This window comes from Dipteris shenzhenensis, chromosome 10 (genome assembly GCF_047967505.1).
Source record: "Dipteris shenzhenensis isolate YYH24624 ecotype China chromosome 10, Dip_SZ_1.0, whole genome shotgun sequence".
Classification (NCBI taxonomy): Eukaryota; Viridiplantae; Streptophyta; class Polypodiopsida; order Gleicheniales; family Dipteridaceae; genus Dipteris; species Dipteris shenzhenensis.
The window spans coordinates 7,419,102-7,435,696 of NC_141605.1; the positions used below are offsets into that span (position 1 = coordinate 7,419,102).

At 44.4% G+C, this 16,595-nt stretch overlaps 1 protein-coding gene across 4 annotated transcripts in view; it reads left to right on the forward strand.

The window, feature by feature from the left end:
- LOC147897344 (uncharacterized) overlaps window positions 1-16,595 on the forward strand; it is a 132,586-nt gene that overhangs the window by 29,600 nt on the left and 86,391 nt on the right. For all 4 annotated transcript variants that reach the window (XM_087380630.1, XM_087380632.1, XM_087380628.1 and 1 more), the window contains exon 4: window positions 14,221-14,323. In XM_087380630.1, the coding sequence (XP_087236756.1) occupies window positions 14,221-14,323 (103 nt within the window). The remainder of the gene's footprint in view (window positions 1-14,220; window positions 14,324-16,595) is intronic.

The following is a 16,595-nucleotide window of genomic DNA, read 5'->3' on the forward strand; positions in this document are numbered from 1 at the left end:
GGTGCTATTAAGGTTAATGTCAACGTGTTTATATTTTGCAATGACATCGTTTAAAGGGTCTAGTATAGTGGATACTGATAGGCGATTTAACCGTGATTTTCGAAGAGGATAAAAGCTCATGGATGAGGAACAGAGGGCAAAAGGACGTAAATTTTTAACAGTTCTAAGTCAAACTACAAGGACGGCATTTCCCCTTGCTTACTAGCTCCTTACCCTTTGTCCCGACTATATCTTCCCTTTTTGCTGGGAGAACTGTCCTGAGTTGCTTCCTCCCCTGCACAGCCATTTCCCCTTTATGACTCCCCCCATTTATTTGGATCCATTTTTACAGCTCTACCCTTAGCAGCCCTTCAGTAGCCACTTTTGATCCCCTTCCATTTTCTTCTTGTTGGAAAGGTCACCTCCTCGTCTTTAAGCCCCCAAATGAAGAGAGATGGGGGAGAGAGACCTAGGGCAAGACCTGCCACATGGGCAGCAGCTCACAGCAAACACAAGCAGAAGTCCTGGGACAAAAGGCACTGATGTCAGCCATAGTACGGAGCTGTACAGAGGTCTGAGACAGCAGGTGAGGGGCTGTTGGAGAAGGCTCTGGAACAGGTCAGCCAGCAGGGCTGATGCCTAGGCAACTTCTGGGCCTGCAAGAGACCCTTTTTGGGGCAGACATGGCCAAGACAGAGCCTGACAGAGGGCGCATCAGATGGGCCAGAAAAGAGGGTTGTAAAGGGGCAGTCCCCTGCCCTTATATAAGGCTGAGGGCTGGCTGGTAGGCTGGCCAACCAGGTCAGCCAGCACACAGTCCCATGGATGCTCCCCACAGCCCCATAAAAGCGCCGGTGGGTCGGTTGAAAGACCTGCAGCAGTCGGCCATTTTGGCCCTGCTGGGTCGGTGCAGATAGGGGGCTACCTGCCCCTATCAAAGGGGTCCCTTAGGGCCTCATTACCAGGGCAGCCTTCAGGGAGCAGATTTGGAGCAGAAAGAAAGAAAGAAAGAAATTTTATTAGAGTCTTCGGAAGACCGATGGGTCTATGAGACTGAAAGAAAACCTGATACAAATCACAGTAAGGATGGAGCTACTGAAACGAGCATTATCACCCGTGCTGAACCCTAAGTCTGATCATACATAATCAGATACATCTGGATGTAACAATGAAAAGAAAAGGATTGGAGCGGAGCGGAATCCTCTGTATGTCATGTCGCCTTGGATGGTGCATAGCCGGTGATGGGACGCTCGCGCCCGTCAAGGGGTGCCGTGCGTCTCGGTCTCCTGGACGAGGCTCAACACAAGACCAAAGCCATCGTGACTCTCGTGGGACGTATCCTAGGTCTAAACAATGACGGGAGGTCCCCTAGAGTGATCTGTGTCCCCTTGATATCTCGTGTGTCATGCTGCAGTTGTTGGGTCGGGGTCTCTGTCACATCTGCGGCTAGAGACTAGACGATCAATGTCACTCGATGGGAAGAACTCTGTGATCCTACTCTGAGAGGTGTTTGATGATGTGGCCAAGCCCCGTCACCTGAGTAAGTACTCTCTGTGTCAGACCCCCTTGTGAATGAAGGCCGCGAGGCATCTCTGATCTGGGTAGGCGAGGAATTTGGAAAGGAGCCCAAAGCCATCTCTGAAGAGGCAGTGGTAGCGACCTCGGATCTCGTAGTATACTGGGCTCCTGAAAATAAAATGCTCCTCTGACTCAATCTCTTGACAGCCGCACAATATGCATAAGCGATGCTCCCTAGGAATCCCCTCTACTCTGCCGCTCTCTATGCGGAGGCGGTGTGATGATACCCGAAACTGTCCGATGGAGATCCGTAGTGAGTGAGGCATATGAAGCTCAGTGTACCCCAATGGTGTGATGAATCCCTCTTCCGAAATACGAAGACAGTAATCTCCGTAGAAACTCAGCTTCACTGGAAGCTCCCTCGGCTCCAACCAGGTCCTAAGGGTGTGTAGCTACAAGAGATCCTCTTGAATGACCTGGTTGGTGTGTGGCCCAATCGGGATGGTGGGTGGGAGTACCGCAGGGGCATCTAAACTGTACTGAAAAGGAGGTATCCTATCGATGTGGAACCCTAGTCTCACAAACCCTCTGTGAGTCCGTACATACCAGCATCGCTCGTCTCCCTCTGCTGCCAACCTCATGGAGGAATCGAGAGCCAACCATGGCAACCTCTTTCTCCCTGATGTGCATTCCCCATATGATCTAACCCGGTGTAGATATGTGATGGTCTGAAAGGCTACATCTAGCTGGAGTGGAGAAGCACCAAACTCAACTTGAATGATGTGATGTGGTACAGGCGGTTTTCCCCGAATCATCCGTGAGAGCATGAGGATTTGCAGGCGCTCCACCCATGTCCACTCTATCTCTGACATGTCAGGCCCCCAACAAGGGCTGCCATACATACCGGCTGGTTGGACCAAGGAGTCGAAGAGAGGAGCAGCAGACTTTGGGCCTACATCCAGGAGGACCAAGGGAGTCTCTGTCAAAGCTTGAAGAAGGGCTGGCCATCTAGGCTGACACTCAAGGCAGCAAGGTGTGGGGGATCAGACACGAAGACTAAAGTCTACATATGCTCATCATGGAGCACACGGGCGCAGGGATCTATGAGTGTCTTGGAGGTAGTAAGGCAGCATCTTTTGGTGAGGACAAAGGACCACGATTTGGTGGGACTTTGGACCTTTGTTATAGTGTGTCCATTGAATGGAAATATTTTGTTGGTCCTATATCTCTCTTGAGCATTGTCTATTCGATGATCTGCACATATATGTGAAGTGCTTAAGTAAGGAAGTTTGTGATTCCACCCACACCACCACTGTGTGAGCTCTTGGGGCTATTCTATGAGTCTTCCGCTGTGCATACCCTCTGTTTGGTTGATTCCTAACATGGTATTGGAGCCCAAGTAGGAGGTTCACAAGTGTGGGAGCTTGAAGGCAACGACCTTGCTGAAAGAGTGCGACTCATGTTCACAGTTAGGTGTGTAAAGAGTTCTCGTCTACAGACGGTGGTGTTAGTGTTCGGATTTGCTGTGTGGTATAGCAGCAGAGGTGTTGATTTCAAGAGCCTCTTCAACCACTGCTCTTCCTTCCTCCTCTAGTCGACTTCACTACCCCTATTGGGACCAATTATCCTATCTGGAAGGTGAAGATATGGAGTCATTTAGTGGCTCGAAAACTGTGGAAGCTGACAATGGGAATGGAGGCAAAGATGGAGGATGTGCTGGACAACAAGGGGAGAATACTCGCACCGGTAGATGTAGATGAACTCAAGTCATGGGAGGATAGAGATGCCCAAGCCTTGGCCTTGAACATAGGGACAACGGCGGACTTGGTGATTCCCCATATCCAGATGACTGACACACTAGTAGAGGCATGGGCCATTTGGAAGGATTTGTATGAGATATGGATGAGGGATATTCGGTTCATGACTACTTGATGTTGACGAAAGGCTAGTGGTGAGAGATCAACTAGCATCGGTTGACTCAAGCCTGTAGGGCTTGATAGTTGAAACCAAAAGGTGATTCTTTTCACACAAATTCACCACTTAATCGATTGGAGAAGAAGAAACACAATCACACCATGAAAATGACAACAAAATGGGTACAATCTCCCCCCCCTAGATGAGTGGCTCACGCTCCCTTATCTAGAGTATTTATGATATTTCATAAAAGCACCAAGGAGCCAAAGTTATCCCTCCCATCCAAAAATGAGGGATTTGCTTTACATAGCCATCTTAGGGCCCAAAATGATTTATGTCCACAACAAAATATATATTGCTCAAACTTGCAATAATAAAACAAATACAAAATTGGCCCATGGCCATATATAATGCGCTGTGCGACACCTCGATCGGTACCCTCACACTAACTCCAATTCTCGCTATGAGTTCCATCACCTGTACTCAAGCCGCAAATTACATTAGTTATTAACAATCGATTGAACGAATCACCGAATCAACCGATCCCAACATAACCACGCTCAAAGCACAATAATCAAGCACAACACCAATAACACTAGCGACATCAGTATTAACATGGAATCACCCACAATACCGACCATTTAGTATGGCAAAACACAAGCTAGTCAGGCGTCCCCAACTAACCACACAAAGTATCCACTAGGACCCCTGTCGCGTCCGGTGCACTCCTATGGAGTACTTTGCCATAGTCACACTCGACTAAAAATAATAATGTGCAAAGCAAGATATACCAGAAATATAATTTCCGTAACATCCCTCTTGCTTGGATTGCAATTGACCTCAGTTGTGTGTTTGATTATAGGAACTAAGGAGGTCTGGAAAAGTTCAAAAGAACCGCTCAGGCATCCACTGAGCATCGTCTCTTGGATGGTTCTTAAATTTGAGCAAGTATTTAGTATAGACATTTCCTTTTCGGGTCGAGGTCTGCTGATGATCAACAATGCATTCGGGTTCTAGAATTTCTTCTTCATCAACAATCAATGGGGCCTCTTCATAGATAGAATGAATAGGTAAAGGTCCTTTGAAGGGCTTTAAGAGGCTGATATGGAAAGCATTATGTATTTTCCAACTATCAGGTAATTCAAGCCTATAAGCTGGATCATTGATTTTCTGAATCACCTTGAATGGTCCATAAAATGTGGTGACATCTTGATTACTGGCCATTCTCAACACTCTTCAATCTTCTTTTCTCAATCTGAAGTACATAATCGCCTTCTTTTAAAAGCATGTTTTTCCGTTTCTTATTAGCTTGTTTAGTGTACTTCTCTTGAGCTATTGCAATCGCTTCTCGAACTTCTTTGAGAATATTTTGATAATCATGGGTAAATGCATCTGCTGCTTTCACTCTATGGGTCAATCGTGCGATAGGAATAGGTAAAACCTTCCCATAGATAATCTCAAAGGGTGCTCTTCCAGTTGCATAATAAGGAGTATTATTATAAGCAAACTATAAGAGATGAATGTATTTGTCCCAAGTCTTTGGTTGACTTCTTGCATACGCTCTTATCATATCCAGAATAGTACTATTTGTAACTTCAGCTTGTCCATTCGATTCTGGATGAAAAGCTGATGAGAAGTCTAACTTAGTGCCTAGATTATGAAATAATGCAGTCCAGAAATTATTGCAAAACTTTGAATCTGGATCAGACACTATAGTCTTTGGCAAACCATCAGAGTTGCATGGTGATTGCAAAGAATCCTGTGTTCCACGCTCGCACAAAACACATTGAGATTCAATATCACTTTGTACGCGAGCCCATCATGGATGGAGAGGTCGACTTGGTGTACTGTCCGACTACAAAGAATGCTGCGAACATCTTCACGCAACATCGAATTTCAACCCATCATTATCTTTGTAGCAGCAAGCCGAACTTTCTGCAAGGTCTTATTGATACAACTGTGGGTTCTCCTAGTGTCCACTAATATATGAACAGTCCTCCCATTACTGTCACCTCTGAACCTGAGTGTCTCGGCACTTTTAGCACCCATCAATGCATCAGGGGATATTGAATAGATTTTTGTCTGGGCATCCCAATACTTCTTTCCCTTATCCATTGGAGTATTGCACTTAACATCATTCCATGCATGGAATGGGATAGCAATATGGTGCTCAATAGATACAACTCTAGAAATTTGATGCAGAGTACCAAATTCAGCTGAGAGATTATTCTGTTGTGTCTCGAATCCGACATGTTTCGTGAGCATACACCCTGATCCGTGTAGTACCACTCAGGTAAAAGGGAAAAGAGGGGCTTGTTCTGCATTGTTGGCACCATCTGACTCCTCATGAGTCACATCACAAATCTCAGGAGCAATTATGAGCTCTGTTCATCCTCTGACAACTCCACAATCATGCTGAGCTTGGTTGTCACAACATTTCTAATTTTGCATGACCCTATGTGTGGGAATCCATTTTGCACCACACTTGAAAGTGTAAAATGGTCCTCTTTTTGCTATCCATAGTGGCCCAAGTATGCTTCTTAATATCTTGCTGCCGACTATCTGTGGGTGCTGTGCGGTGTGATCTCTTGGCAGAGGCTCTCCATCGACCCAAGGCTATGGTGACCCTCGTTGGACACACCCCGACCCTGAACACAGAGGGAATCTCTCCAAGTGTAATCTCCATATCTGTCCTTTGTGGAATACAGGATCCCATCCATGTCGAGGGTGCGGTCTGGCTGGAAAAACTTTGTGATCAGGCTCCGAGAAGAATTTGCTAGTCCGTCCTGCCCCTCTCTGTGATGTGAGTAAGTCCTCCCAATGTGTAATTGCCTCATGGATGAAGGTAGCCAAACATCTCTAGTCTAGGAAGTTGAGGAAGTGGGAGAGGAGCCCAAAGCTATCTCTAAAGAGATAGTAAAAGCGGCCTCGGATCTCGTAGTATACTAGACATCTAAAGATTAAATGCTGCTCTAACTAATTCTCTTGTAAATCACACAAAGTGCATATGTGCCTCTCCTTGGGTACTCCCTCACATCTCGTCCAGTCTCAATGCAAATTCGATGTGAAGAAACCGATAGAGATCCTTAATGAATGGGGGAGTTGAATCTGAGTATATCCAAGAGGATCAATAGAATCCTCATTAGAGATACGTAGGTAGTCGTCTTTGTAGAAGCTAGGCTTCACTAGGAGCTCACTCGGTTCCCAACCAGGTTTGGAATTTGTGTAGCTATAGGAGGTCCTCGGCATATGACCTAGTTAACCTCGTGATGTCGAAGTGGAGAATCGGCATGTCAATACGGCACTGCATATGTGCCTCTCCTTGGGTACTCCCTAAGCTTATCCACTCTCAATGCAAAGTCGATGCGAAGAAACCCGGAAGTGCCCAATAGAGATCTTGAGTGAACGGGGGAGGTGAATCCGAGTATATCTAGGAGGATCAATAAAACCCTTGTCAGAGATACATAGGTAGTGGTCTCTACAGAAGCTAAGCTTCACCGGGAGTTCACTTGGTTCCAACTAGGTCCGGAATGTGTGTAGCTACAGGAGGTCCTCGCGTATGAGATCGTTAACCTCGTGAAGTCTTCGAAAGACCAATGGGTCTATGAGATTGATTGACCTGATACAACGATCTGAAGGGGTGGAGCCTCTAAGCGGGCATCAACACCCATGATATATACAAGAAAAATCCATAACCAAAACAATATCGATACATAGAGAAAGAAAGAAAGAAGAAATATATATTAACGTCCTCGGAAGGCCTCATGGGCCTATGATCCACTCAAATGCACATGGATCCATCTCCCCCATTCCTTGAAGATATCGATCGGACAGTTCTGCATTCATCACATCAACTTCATATAGAGAGTGGCGGCCTTTATCGATGAGGCATGATCACAAAGTTCTTCCAATTAGGCAGCACTGACCAACAGGGCTCAAGGAGATGGCGGATCTGAGGACCAGAACGAGAGACATGGAAAACCCCCAATCGGGTTGAGGCACATATCAGACTCCGGGACCTTACCTACATGCTTTCCAACTCGAAGGCACAGCGGACGGGAGTGATAGTGGCACTTGTTTGCCACATAGCCATAGCCAAGAGACCACATGGAAAACCACATACACTGACATCCATCAGTGCCCTTTCATAGGCTCTTGCATCGTCGACCCCCCCCCCCCCTTCTTCAAGCTTGACTTCTGGGTGACCATCGCAATGTCACCACCGCCTCATCTTCTCCATCAGTCCAGCGATTTCTTTAGCTTAGCATAGCACTCAGCAAGGGCCCTAGCGCACCCTTTGCTTCAGCCCACAGAGGCTTGTATGAGTTTCTTCTCTTGATGTACTTTGTTCCGCTGAATCCCTCTGTTGAAATTTGTAAGCGATGGTCTCTGTAGAAGTTGAGCTTCACAGGGAGCTCATGGGGTGCCAACCAGGTTTGGAATGTGTGTAGCTATAAGAAATCCTAGCGGATAACCTGGTTCACCTTGTGACACACGAGCGGGACTGAGGGGGGGGTCTCGATGCTATACTCAAAGGGGATGATCTGTTTATGTGGAGTCCCACACTCTCAAACCACCTGCACGTACGTGCATACCAGCACCTTTGGTCACCTACAGCTGCCAAAGCCAGGGATGAGGAAAGGGCCAACCATGGTAGCCTGCGTCACCCTATGGAGGTCCCCAATTCTAACATTGAGTGCTTTTTTCTTCTCTCTGCAGCTTGCTTAATTTCCTTATGTATCTTCACTTCCACATCCTTGTGAGTCATCTCAATCATTTTCTCATGAACTGCATCTTCTGCTTGGCCTTGGATATGCGTAACGTGCATATTGTGATTAACTCATGGAAAGTGGGCATTACTTGAGGTGTCAGCAAGGAATTGCATTCTTAGATCACATCATGTATCCCTTATTTTATAGCTGTATTATGTGTCTTTTTTTCTCTATTTTGTTGTAGACCTGTTTTGAGCTTTGCAATCTCGTGCTGTATTGAAATTATGTATTATCGCATATCAAGTGGATTTACATTGTGCCTTATATGATTACAGGAAGGGGCTGATCAACTTGCAGGCAGTCACTGCTACATACGATTCATGTGTACTGTCGATTTCTTTTGTGGGTTGGCTTCGTTAGCATTATTAAAGAAAAATTATAGGCTGCCGGGTCTCCATCTTGTCTCTTCCCTGCCAATATGATTATTCAGAAATCTTCCTTTCCCTTTTGCTAGAGAGAGAGAAAGAAAGATTTATTAATGTCTGCTAAAGGCCAAAAAAGCCTTGAGACCAAAGAAAACTAAGTCCAATCACCCCCCTTGGGGAAAACTGGTGGGGGTGTCTAGCAGACCTCCCAAAAATACTGATGATGGAAATGAAATAAAAAAGAACTAGAAAAGGATGAACAAGAATTGGAGGGAGCTCTGAAGACTCCAGTCATGTCTTGTCCTATCTTGTGTCAGCCATGAGTAGTCTCAGCTCTGCATAGGCCTGACTAGAGTCCCAAGAGCCCCATGTCTTTGGAACATATTAGAGATCTATTGCTGATGTCCCCGGCTCCTCTGCGTGGAATATACTCATGGACGATGTGAGGTAGCCTGACATTGAGATACTGCAATAATACTACCTCGGATGGGGCGCTCATGTCTAGTCTCTTGCTGACTTAGCATACATGAAAGTACGGGTCCCGATCTCAATGTCTCCCTTGTCACATCTTCTCCTACAAAGAGGTCTATAAAATCCTGCTGAGGTGGCCCATGACCCATGACATGCTTGACTGAATTGGGTGACTCATGTACAAAAGAGTGCGGTGCATCTTTGATCTTGGTAGTCAATGACTACTCATGTTTGCTTATCTATGGGTAAAAGGCCAATGATATCTCCCATAGATCTCATAGTATCTAGGACACAGCATCAAAACATGCTCCTTTGTCTCTATCTCCTGTGTGTCACAAAGAGGGTCCTGAGCTGTCCCATGGTGATCCATACTGCATGTGAGAGATGGACTGGTAGGTATCATAGGGCCTACATGAAACTGTCCTTACTCAAGTGGAGGAAGTGCTCTCTATAGAAGGCCATCTTGATCACGTGTGGCTGCAAAGGGATATCCATGACCTATGGATGTATACCTACCATAGATCATCAACATGAATTATCAGTTTTTGGCAAGTGGTAGATATCTCTTTTGGTGATTTCAGGAACTCACATCAAGGCTTTCCACCTTTTGCAGAGGTACAACTGATATTCAGTTCATCCAATATTGTTTGAGGATAGCATTTTCTTTGCAAGCATGATTTTAGATAGTGACATGCCTCATGTGGAAGAGTTCACGTGAAGATGCTATTCATTTGCAAAGGCTTATGAAAATTAGTTTGTAGGCACATCTAGGAAAAGTGTATCATGGTAAAAGGAAACATGGGGGCCTTCTAGACTGCAGTGCCCTCCCCAGACAGGTGGAAATAGATGCAGACAAAATGGAATCGCTGCAAATGAATGCCAGCACTTTTTTATTGATACTTTCTTTGGAAACTTCTCATGACTATGTTTCCCCATGATACAGCCTCTGCATATCATCTTCTCCTAACAAAGATGAGGCAGGACACTCACAAAGCCTTTCTTGTTCATGAGAACTAGGCTTTGCATGCATAGGTAAATCTTTCACGCCACAGGATTTCTTTCTTGTTTAATTGAAAGATCTAGGCCTTAAAGTTTGGTGTATGTCAGTTTATAAAGGCCTTTTTCCTCAATTGTCCCTCACGAATTGGTGAGGCCACATGTAATGCCATCTCAAGATATATTATGTGACATGAAAGACTGGCTTTCAAGAACATCTGTGCTTTGTCTTTACTAGTTTAGAGTAGCTTGAGCATCCACACAACTAGTTCCTACGATGCATACAATCTCCAGCTAAACCATAATAATATCTCTTCATCCTCTAGCCAATCACCTTCAATGACACATCTAACCTGCAAGTTGGGGTTCCCATGTATGTGGATTCAATAAGCATACCTTTATTTACCAAGAGATGAAGCTGTGATCTTCATAAATCAGGGTCCAAAATGGAGAAAATGTTCTTCATCAATCCAAAAGTATCCTGGATTTCTAAAGTTGGAATGCTACGATCAAAATCATCAGCCTTCGCTGGTCTTCTTGGAACCTTATGTACCTTGCTCTCAAATATGTATGATGTTCAGACATATATTGATGAGGATGGAAGCTGGTCAAGTTTGTTGTCCCTTGGTCACAAGTCTATAGCGTGCTACCTAGATGTTCAAGTTATGATGCTAAGTAAGAAGGCCATATAACCTCTATGTGAAAAGCATGCCTCCCATCGAAAGGCCATGCCATCATTCCTCAAGTAAAATTGTCATATGTGCCTCACCCGAGAGATGAGGATGAGTGAGCATTGCTAAGTCCCTTGCATAGAGGGGAAGCTCCATAAGCAAGGTGAGATCGTCGCGTGGACACTACCGTCCAATGGTGACATGTGCCAATGCTCCAACGAAGCCTTTATGCACCACTAGGCAGAAGTAGGAGATCTTACGTGGCAAATGATTGCTATAAGGCCGTGATCAGAACTTAGGAGAACCTTGTGTGGTACTTGCTGCACAAGCCAATGCCTCTCACATGGGGTTTAAGGGGAGTCGCTAGCTGGAGTTGTTTGGCCTGCAGGTATGGTACTAGAAGGACACTTGCACAATCCATGCAAATTGTTCTATTTGGGCAGCAGTCCAAGACCCTATGGTTGGTTGTGGTTTGATGGTCCAATGCTTGCCCATGCTCCTAGAGCACATGTATGTTTTTAGAGAGGGATATTCACAAGAGTAGGTGCCTCTCCAAGGTGGAGGGCCGGAGCTTGGTCTCTAATGGGGCAATTCACATCTCAATTGGCCAGTCATGGCACCTAATGTGTTTGACCAAGGCAATCTTATTAAAGGATGCATCATATGCATGTTCTTGAGGTGAAGATCTTGATAGTGTGTCTGATATCTTGTGCTGAGACATAGGACACCCACTAACCCCTACAAGGAACCTAGAATTGAAGCATGCTCCCACTTTCTTGACAAAAGAAGGAAGCTTTTTGCGACATCTCATTGGTTGCTTGCCAGATATTGGAGCTGACTTCAACAATACAGTTTGTAAAAGGAAAGCTAGGGGATGCTTCGTTCTCAGAGATCTCCCACTTAGAGGGAGGTTTGTGGGAATGGTTCACATTTTCCATTGGAGCCAAGTGGTCTCTTGACGAAATTCTTCTTGCTCGAGAGGCAAGACTGGTTTATATTATGGGATGGGCTATGTAAAGAGGAGGTATTAAAGTACAGTGATGTCAAACCAGTCCTCCATTGTCCTTTGTCTATAACATCCACAACAAAGGTTACCACACGAAGGAGTGAGGATCCCACACTACCTGTACCAAGAAGACAACGTTCAAGAGACCATCACACAATTTGGATTGAGTGGTAGTATTTTGCTTTGTAGGTATTTGTAGGATCTATTGTCCAATTTAGCCAAAGTATGGCATGATCTGAAAGGGGGTATGTGCATTCAAAGTCTTGCTGCAACCTCTGCAAGTATGATATCATGTGGGGTGTACCTCTTCCCTCAAAGCATGTGCAAGAGCATCATGACTTGTAAACACTTGAAGCCTGCCCAATCATCCTCTTTGAGTCTTACAATTTTCTTCATATAAGGCTGCAGGTTAGACTAGAGAAGTAAAAAAGGATGGAACTTTGAATTGATGGGCCGGAAGTGTGCATGGAAGCACTATCGCTTGGGATCTATGAAAATGCATTTTCCTCAAAGCATGTGCAAGAGCATCATGACTTGTAACCACTTGAAGCCTGCCCAATCATCCTCTTTGAGTCTTACAATCTAAAATTTTCTTCATATAGGGCTGCCGGTCAGAGTAGAGAAGTAAAAGAGGATGGAACTTTGAATTGATGGGCCGGAAGTGTGCATGGAAACACTATCGCTTGGGATTTGTGAAAATGCATCCCAACTATATGTAGGACCTGACTATCTCGATTGGCTCATTTGCAAGGGTGAACAGGCAGTCGGCTCATTTGCAATGGTAAACAACTTCGTTGAAGCTGAGATTGGTATTACAAATCTTAACGGTGGTTTTGCCTACATTGATCTTCATGATCCGACTCTCACAAAAGCTTGTAGAGCTGAAGGGAGGCAAATTCATTAATGCTTGTGAAAGGCCAAAGAGGCTTTTAGTAATACACCATGTGATCAAAGATGTTGGGAACTGTACATCCTAAGGATCTATTGAAAATGGAAACTGAAAATCAAAGATGTATTGGATGTGTGTTGCCCTTAGACATATCCAATCAATTGCCAGCTATAAGAGAACTAACTGCTATGTGGGAAATGTTTAGCTTTAAGAGAATTGAGTGTTGTCTGGGCCCTATTGGTATCTTATTTAATGTCTTGGTGCCTTTGAAGTATGTTAGAGAGTTGCTGCTAAAGAAGAATTGGCTATGTTGTTTTGGTCTTGCACCACACTCTATGTAGGCTTTATTTGGAAGGAATGTTTGAGAGTTTGCTGTTGGGGTCCTTGTCTGGTTGTGGGACGCATGAACCCATGTCTATAAGGGTTCATCTTTGATACAATGAGGACAACACAACGCTGGTCCAGGTAGTCAATGATATGTCTCATGTCTAGGAACCCATGTGCAAATTAAACATCATTGCAACATCCAAAGATGCAGAGCAGAGTCCTCCTAGGCATGCGGATAGAGGAGATTAAGGTAGCTATTTGAGAGGTTGGGTGCCTATGCCAGGACCTCTCGACACCCTAGATGGGACAGGTCTCCTGCATACTAGTCCCTCTTAGAGGCCAATACCTTGCCTACCACTACAACTTCGGAAAGATGGGATGCACCGATAGGAGCCTTCAATAGTGTTCTACAGTAGAGGTTCTAGCAGGGCTTTCTAGTTAGAGCCTTTTTTGTCATTCACAGAAACCTTTTATTTGACCAGATGCTTGGCACACTATAGTGGAAGAAGATCAGAGTAGTAAGAGGTGATGCTTTGGATTTTGTCCTTGTCCACTCTCCCTTGCTGGGTTTGTTGCTCTATGATGATAGCATCGCTATTTAGAATGCCTTGGTTGCGTTTTCTTGAATAGACTTAGCCATGCTCCAATCTGCTGCATGTTGAGCCGAATATCTCTGTACTCTTTTCAGCATTTGCATTGGTCATTGGCAAACGGGCTAACAAACATTCCATGGCATTGGTCATTGGCAAACGGGCTAACAAACCTGCTTCAGATCTCAGATAATCCATTAGTAATTCAGTGGCTTTGGTAATTCCTAGTAATAGTTGCACAAAACAGCATGCCACACCTAGCAATACACAGAATTTTTGCTTATGAGCACCATTGGCACACCTACTCAACACTTCCTAGGATCCCAATGTGGTAATCACCTAATGTTGACGTGTTTTTTTCCCTTGTGAGTTGCCACTCTGTGCCTTTGTTCCCTACAGTAAATGGATTTGCAAGACTACTCATCTTGATGGCTCGGGAGCAAGCCTAGGGGAGGAAAAGTCTCATAATAGGTACTTCGAGGGTGTATGGACTTGAAATGATCCTAAGGCTCGAAGTGATTACTGGTATGCCAATAACTTATTTGCGTGCTATAACCCATAAGCGCATTGTTGGGAGACTGCAAACTAGCAATCTTGCACTCCTCACTCAGCTGGTTGAGATTTGAACAAATTCTAATTGAGTTTTTTACAAAGCTTTCTTTGCTTCTTTCTATTTAAGGCTCTACAAGGCATGTAACCCCTTGCCTTGGTTTTACCATCAGCTATTAAAAATTATGAAGGAGAATGATTGCCGAGCAACTTGGTTCATCATTGGAAGCAATATGGACAAATGCCCAGATCTTGTGGCACAATTGCATTTAGAAGGTATGTATGGTGTCCTGATCTCAAAGCTTAGTTTCAAGCAGACATTTTAACAGTTGAGTCTAAAAGGCTATCCTAAAGAGGAGGGGAGAAAAGAAAGAAAAGTTTAGTGATGTCTTGAGAAGACTAAGATGGTCCATGAGACAAAGTATAATATAATGACTGAAATGCCAAAAGAGGGAGCCTGGATTCCTTTTTTGGTTACTAATAGTATACACATCAAAGTATAAGGTAGAAACGGCTGAGCTTCCATACAATGTAAATCAAATTGTGCCATCATCAGGTGGTAGACAAATGTATCCAACAAGTTTACCTCTAAATGGTGAAATCCTCTACGTGCTAAGATTGCCTCTCTAAAACTGCAAGCTGAGTGCACAAGGGAATTGGGGGGAGTAGAGGTCTGCCTGTGTTCCCAAGCTATTATGGAAGATGCTAAATCTGACCATGCCAAGCTCATGTGGCCTCTTTGGCACGTTTGTGGGTTGCCACATGTGCAACTTGTAGAGTGGCTCTTTGTGGGCTGACAAGTATGTCACATGTATAGTGCCACTCTTGTGGGTGGACTCTGTCATCTCTAGAGTGGGCGCCTTGTGACACCTTGTGGATTTCCATGTGCCTCACATGTAGAGTTGCATTCTTGTGGGATGGCATGTGTGCCATTTGTAGAGGGGCACTCCTGTCGGCTGCCATGCACCATATGTAGGGGTTTTGACTAGGACTCCCATGGATAATATTGGGCATCTAAAAACCTTCATTTGTGATATTTGATTGAGGACTTGTATCTTGAGTGAGTAGAACCATACCAGAGATATGAGCAAGAGTTAACAAGCAAAATTTGACTAAGTACTCATGAGGTGCTTAGTAGAGAAACTACCTTCTAGGAGGCAATACAAAAGGACAGGAAGACAACAAAAAGGATTTGGACATGAAACATGAAACTTAACCATGCCTAGTGGAGAATTTTGTAGGTAAGAGACAACGCATAATAATGGCATTGGAGAACATGTAACTAAAAATAAATGAGGGTTTTGGTTAAAGTAACATATTCACATTGGAGAGTTATCCAAAAGAAAACAATGTGAAACTAAATAAATAAATGTAACATTAAAATCAAGTTCAAACAATTCCGGCTGGTCGTTTTGGTGCATACATGATCTAGTTTCAACACTTAAGAAGGAAACTATGGGCAAAACAAAATATCCAAAAAGTTTTACATGGTAATTCTGTCATTGAAACTGTTTAATAGAGACACTGCTTGGATAATTTTGTTGATTCCCTTAGAAGCCTTTTCTTGCAAACTTTTTTTTGGGGCCAGCTTTCCTTGCCTACGATCAAATCGGTAATGTTTTTACTCTATATGATTGGCAGGCATTGTTTGGATCTCGTCATCCTGTTGTAGGGTTCAATTGCCTGAACTAGGCCCCTCCCAATGCCAATGAGCTGAGTCTTGGGCATCCCATTGAAGCCCTCAGTGAGAAACACAGGAGTCCATACTTCAGCATCAGTCTGCCCCTTCTATTCTTGGTCTTATGTTAGCCATCTTTGGCTATCAGAAGACTGAGAATAGAAGTCTGGTGCTCACCTGAGATTCTTTTACAGATGTTTGTGGATGAATAGACTGAGATTTTTGGCATTCTTTGTAATGTTGTATCCTTTGCACATCTCTCTTTTGTGGGGTCATTCTTTGGTACTGTTTAAGTGGAGTGTTTAAGTGGAGATCGGAGAGAGTTTGTTGTTAATTTCTGCTGCATACTGTGCTGTAACAAGCACTTCAATCTCTGACATAGTATCAAAGCCTTGCCAGCAACTCGTAATCTACTTCAACATTGAAGGAAGGAGCCCCTCACAAGAAAGAGGCAACCATGTTTCAACAGAGTACCTCTGTTTGCAGGTTCTGAAGATTGTTTACCTTCTAAGCCCTTCACATCGTTGTCATGGCCAACAGATTACCCATTCCTAGCTTTGGGGATACCGGAAAGCCTAATGGCATCAACTACTGCAAGCAATCCCAAAATGAGGTTTGGTGCAGATCTGATTCCCTCTACCTGCAAACACCAATCCCTAGAACAATAGACTCCTTGTTGTCCTTATATGGGGGCACAGAAGTGGGACTAGTGATATTTAGCACCCCCTCTCACTGACTGAATATGGGCTTGCTTCATTTGTCGAATGAGATGCTCCACTGATCACGAGAAAGAGATTTGGTGAAAAGGTCGGTAATGTTTTCTTTTGTTTGGCATCAGATCAGCTTGTCCATTATTAGCTTCTTGGGATG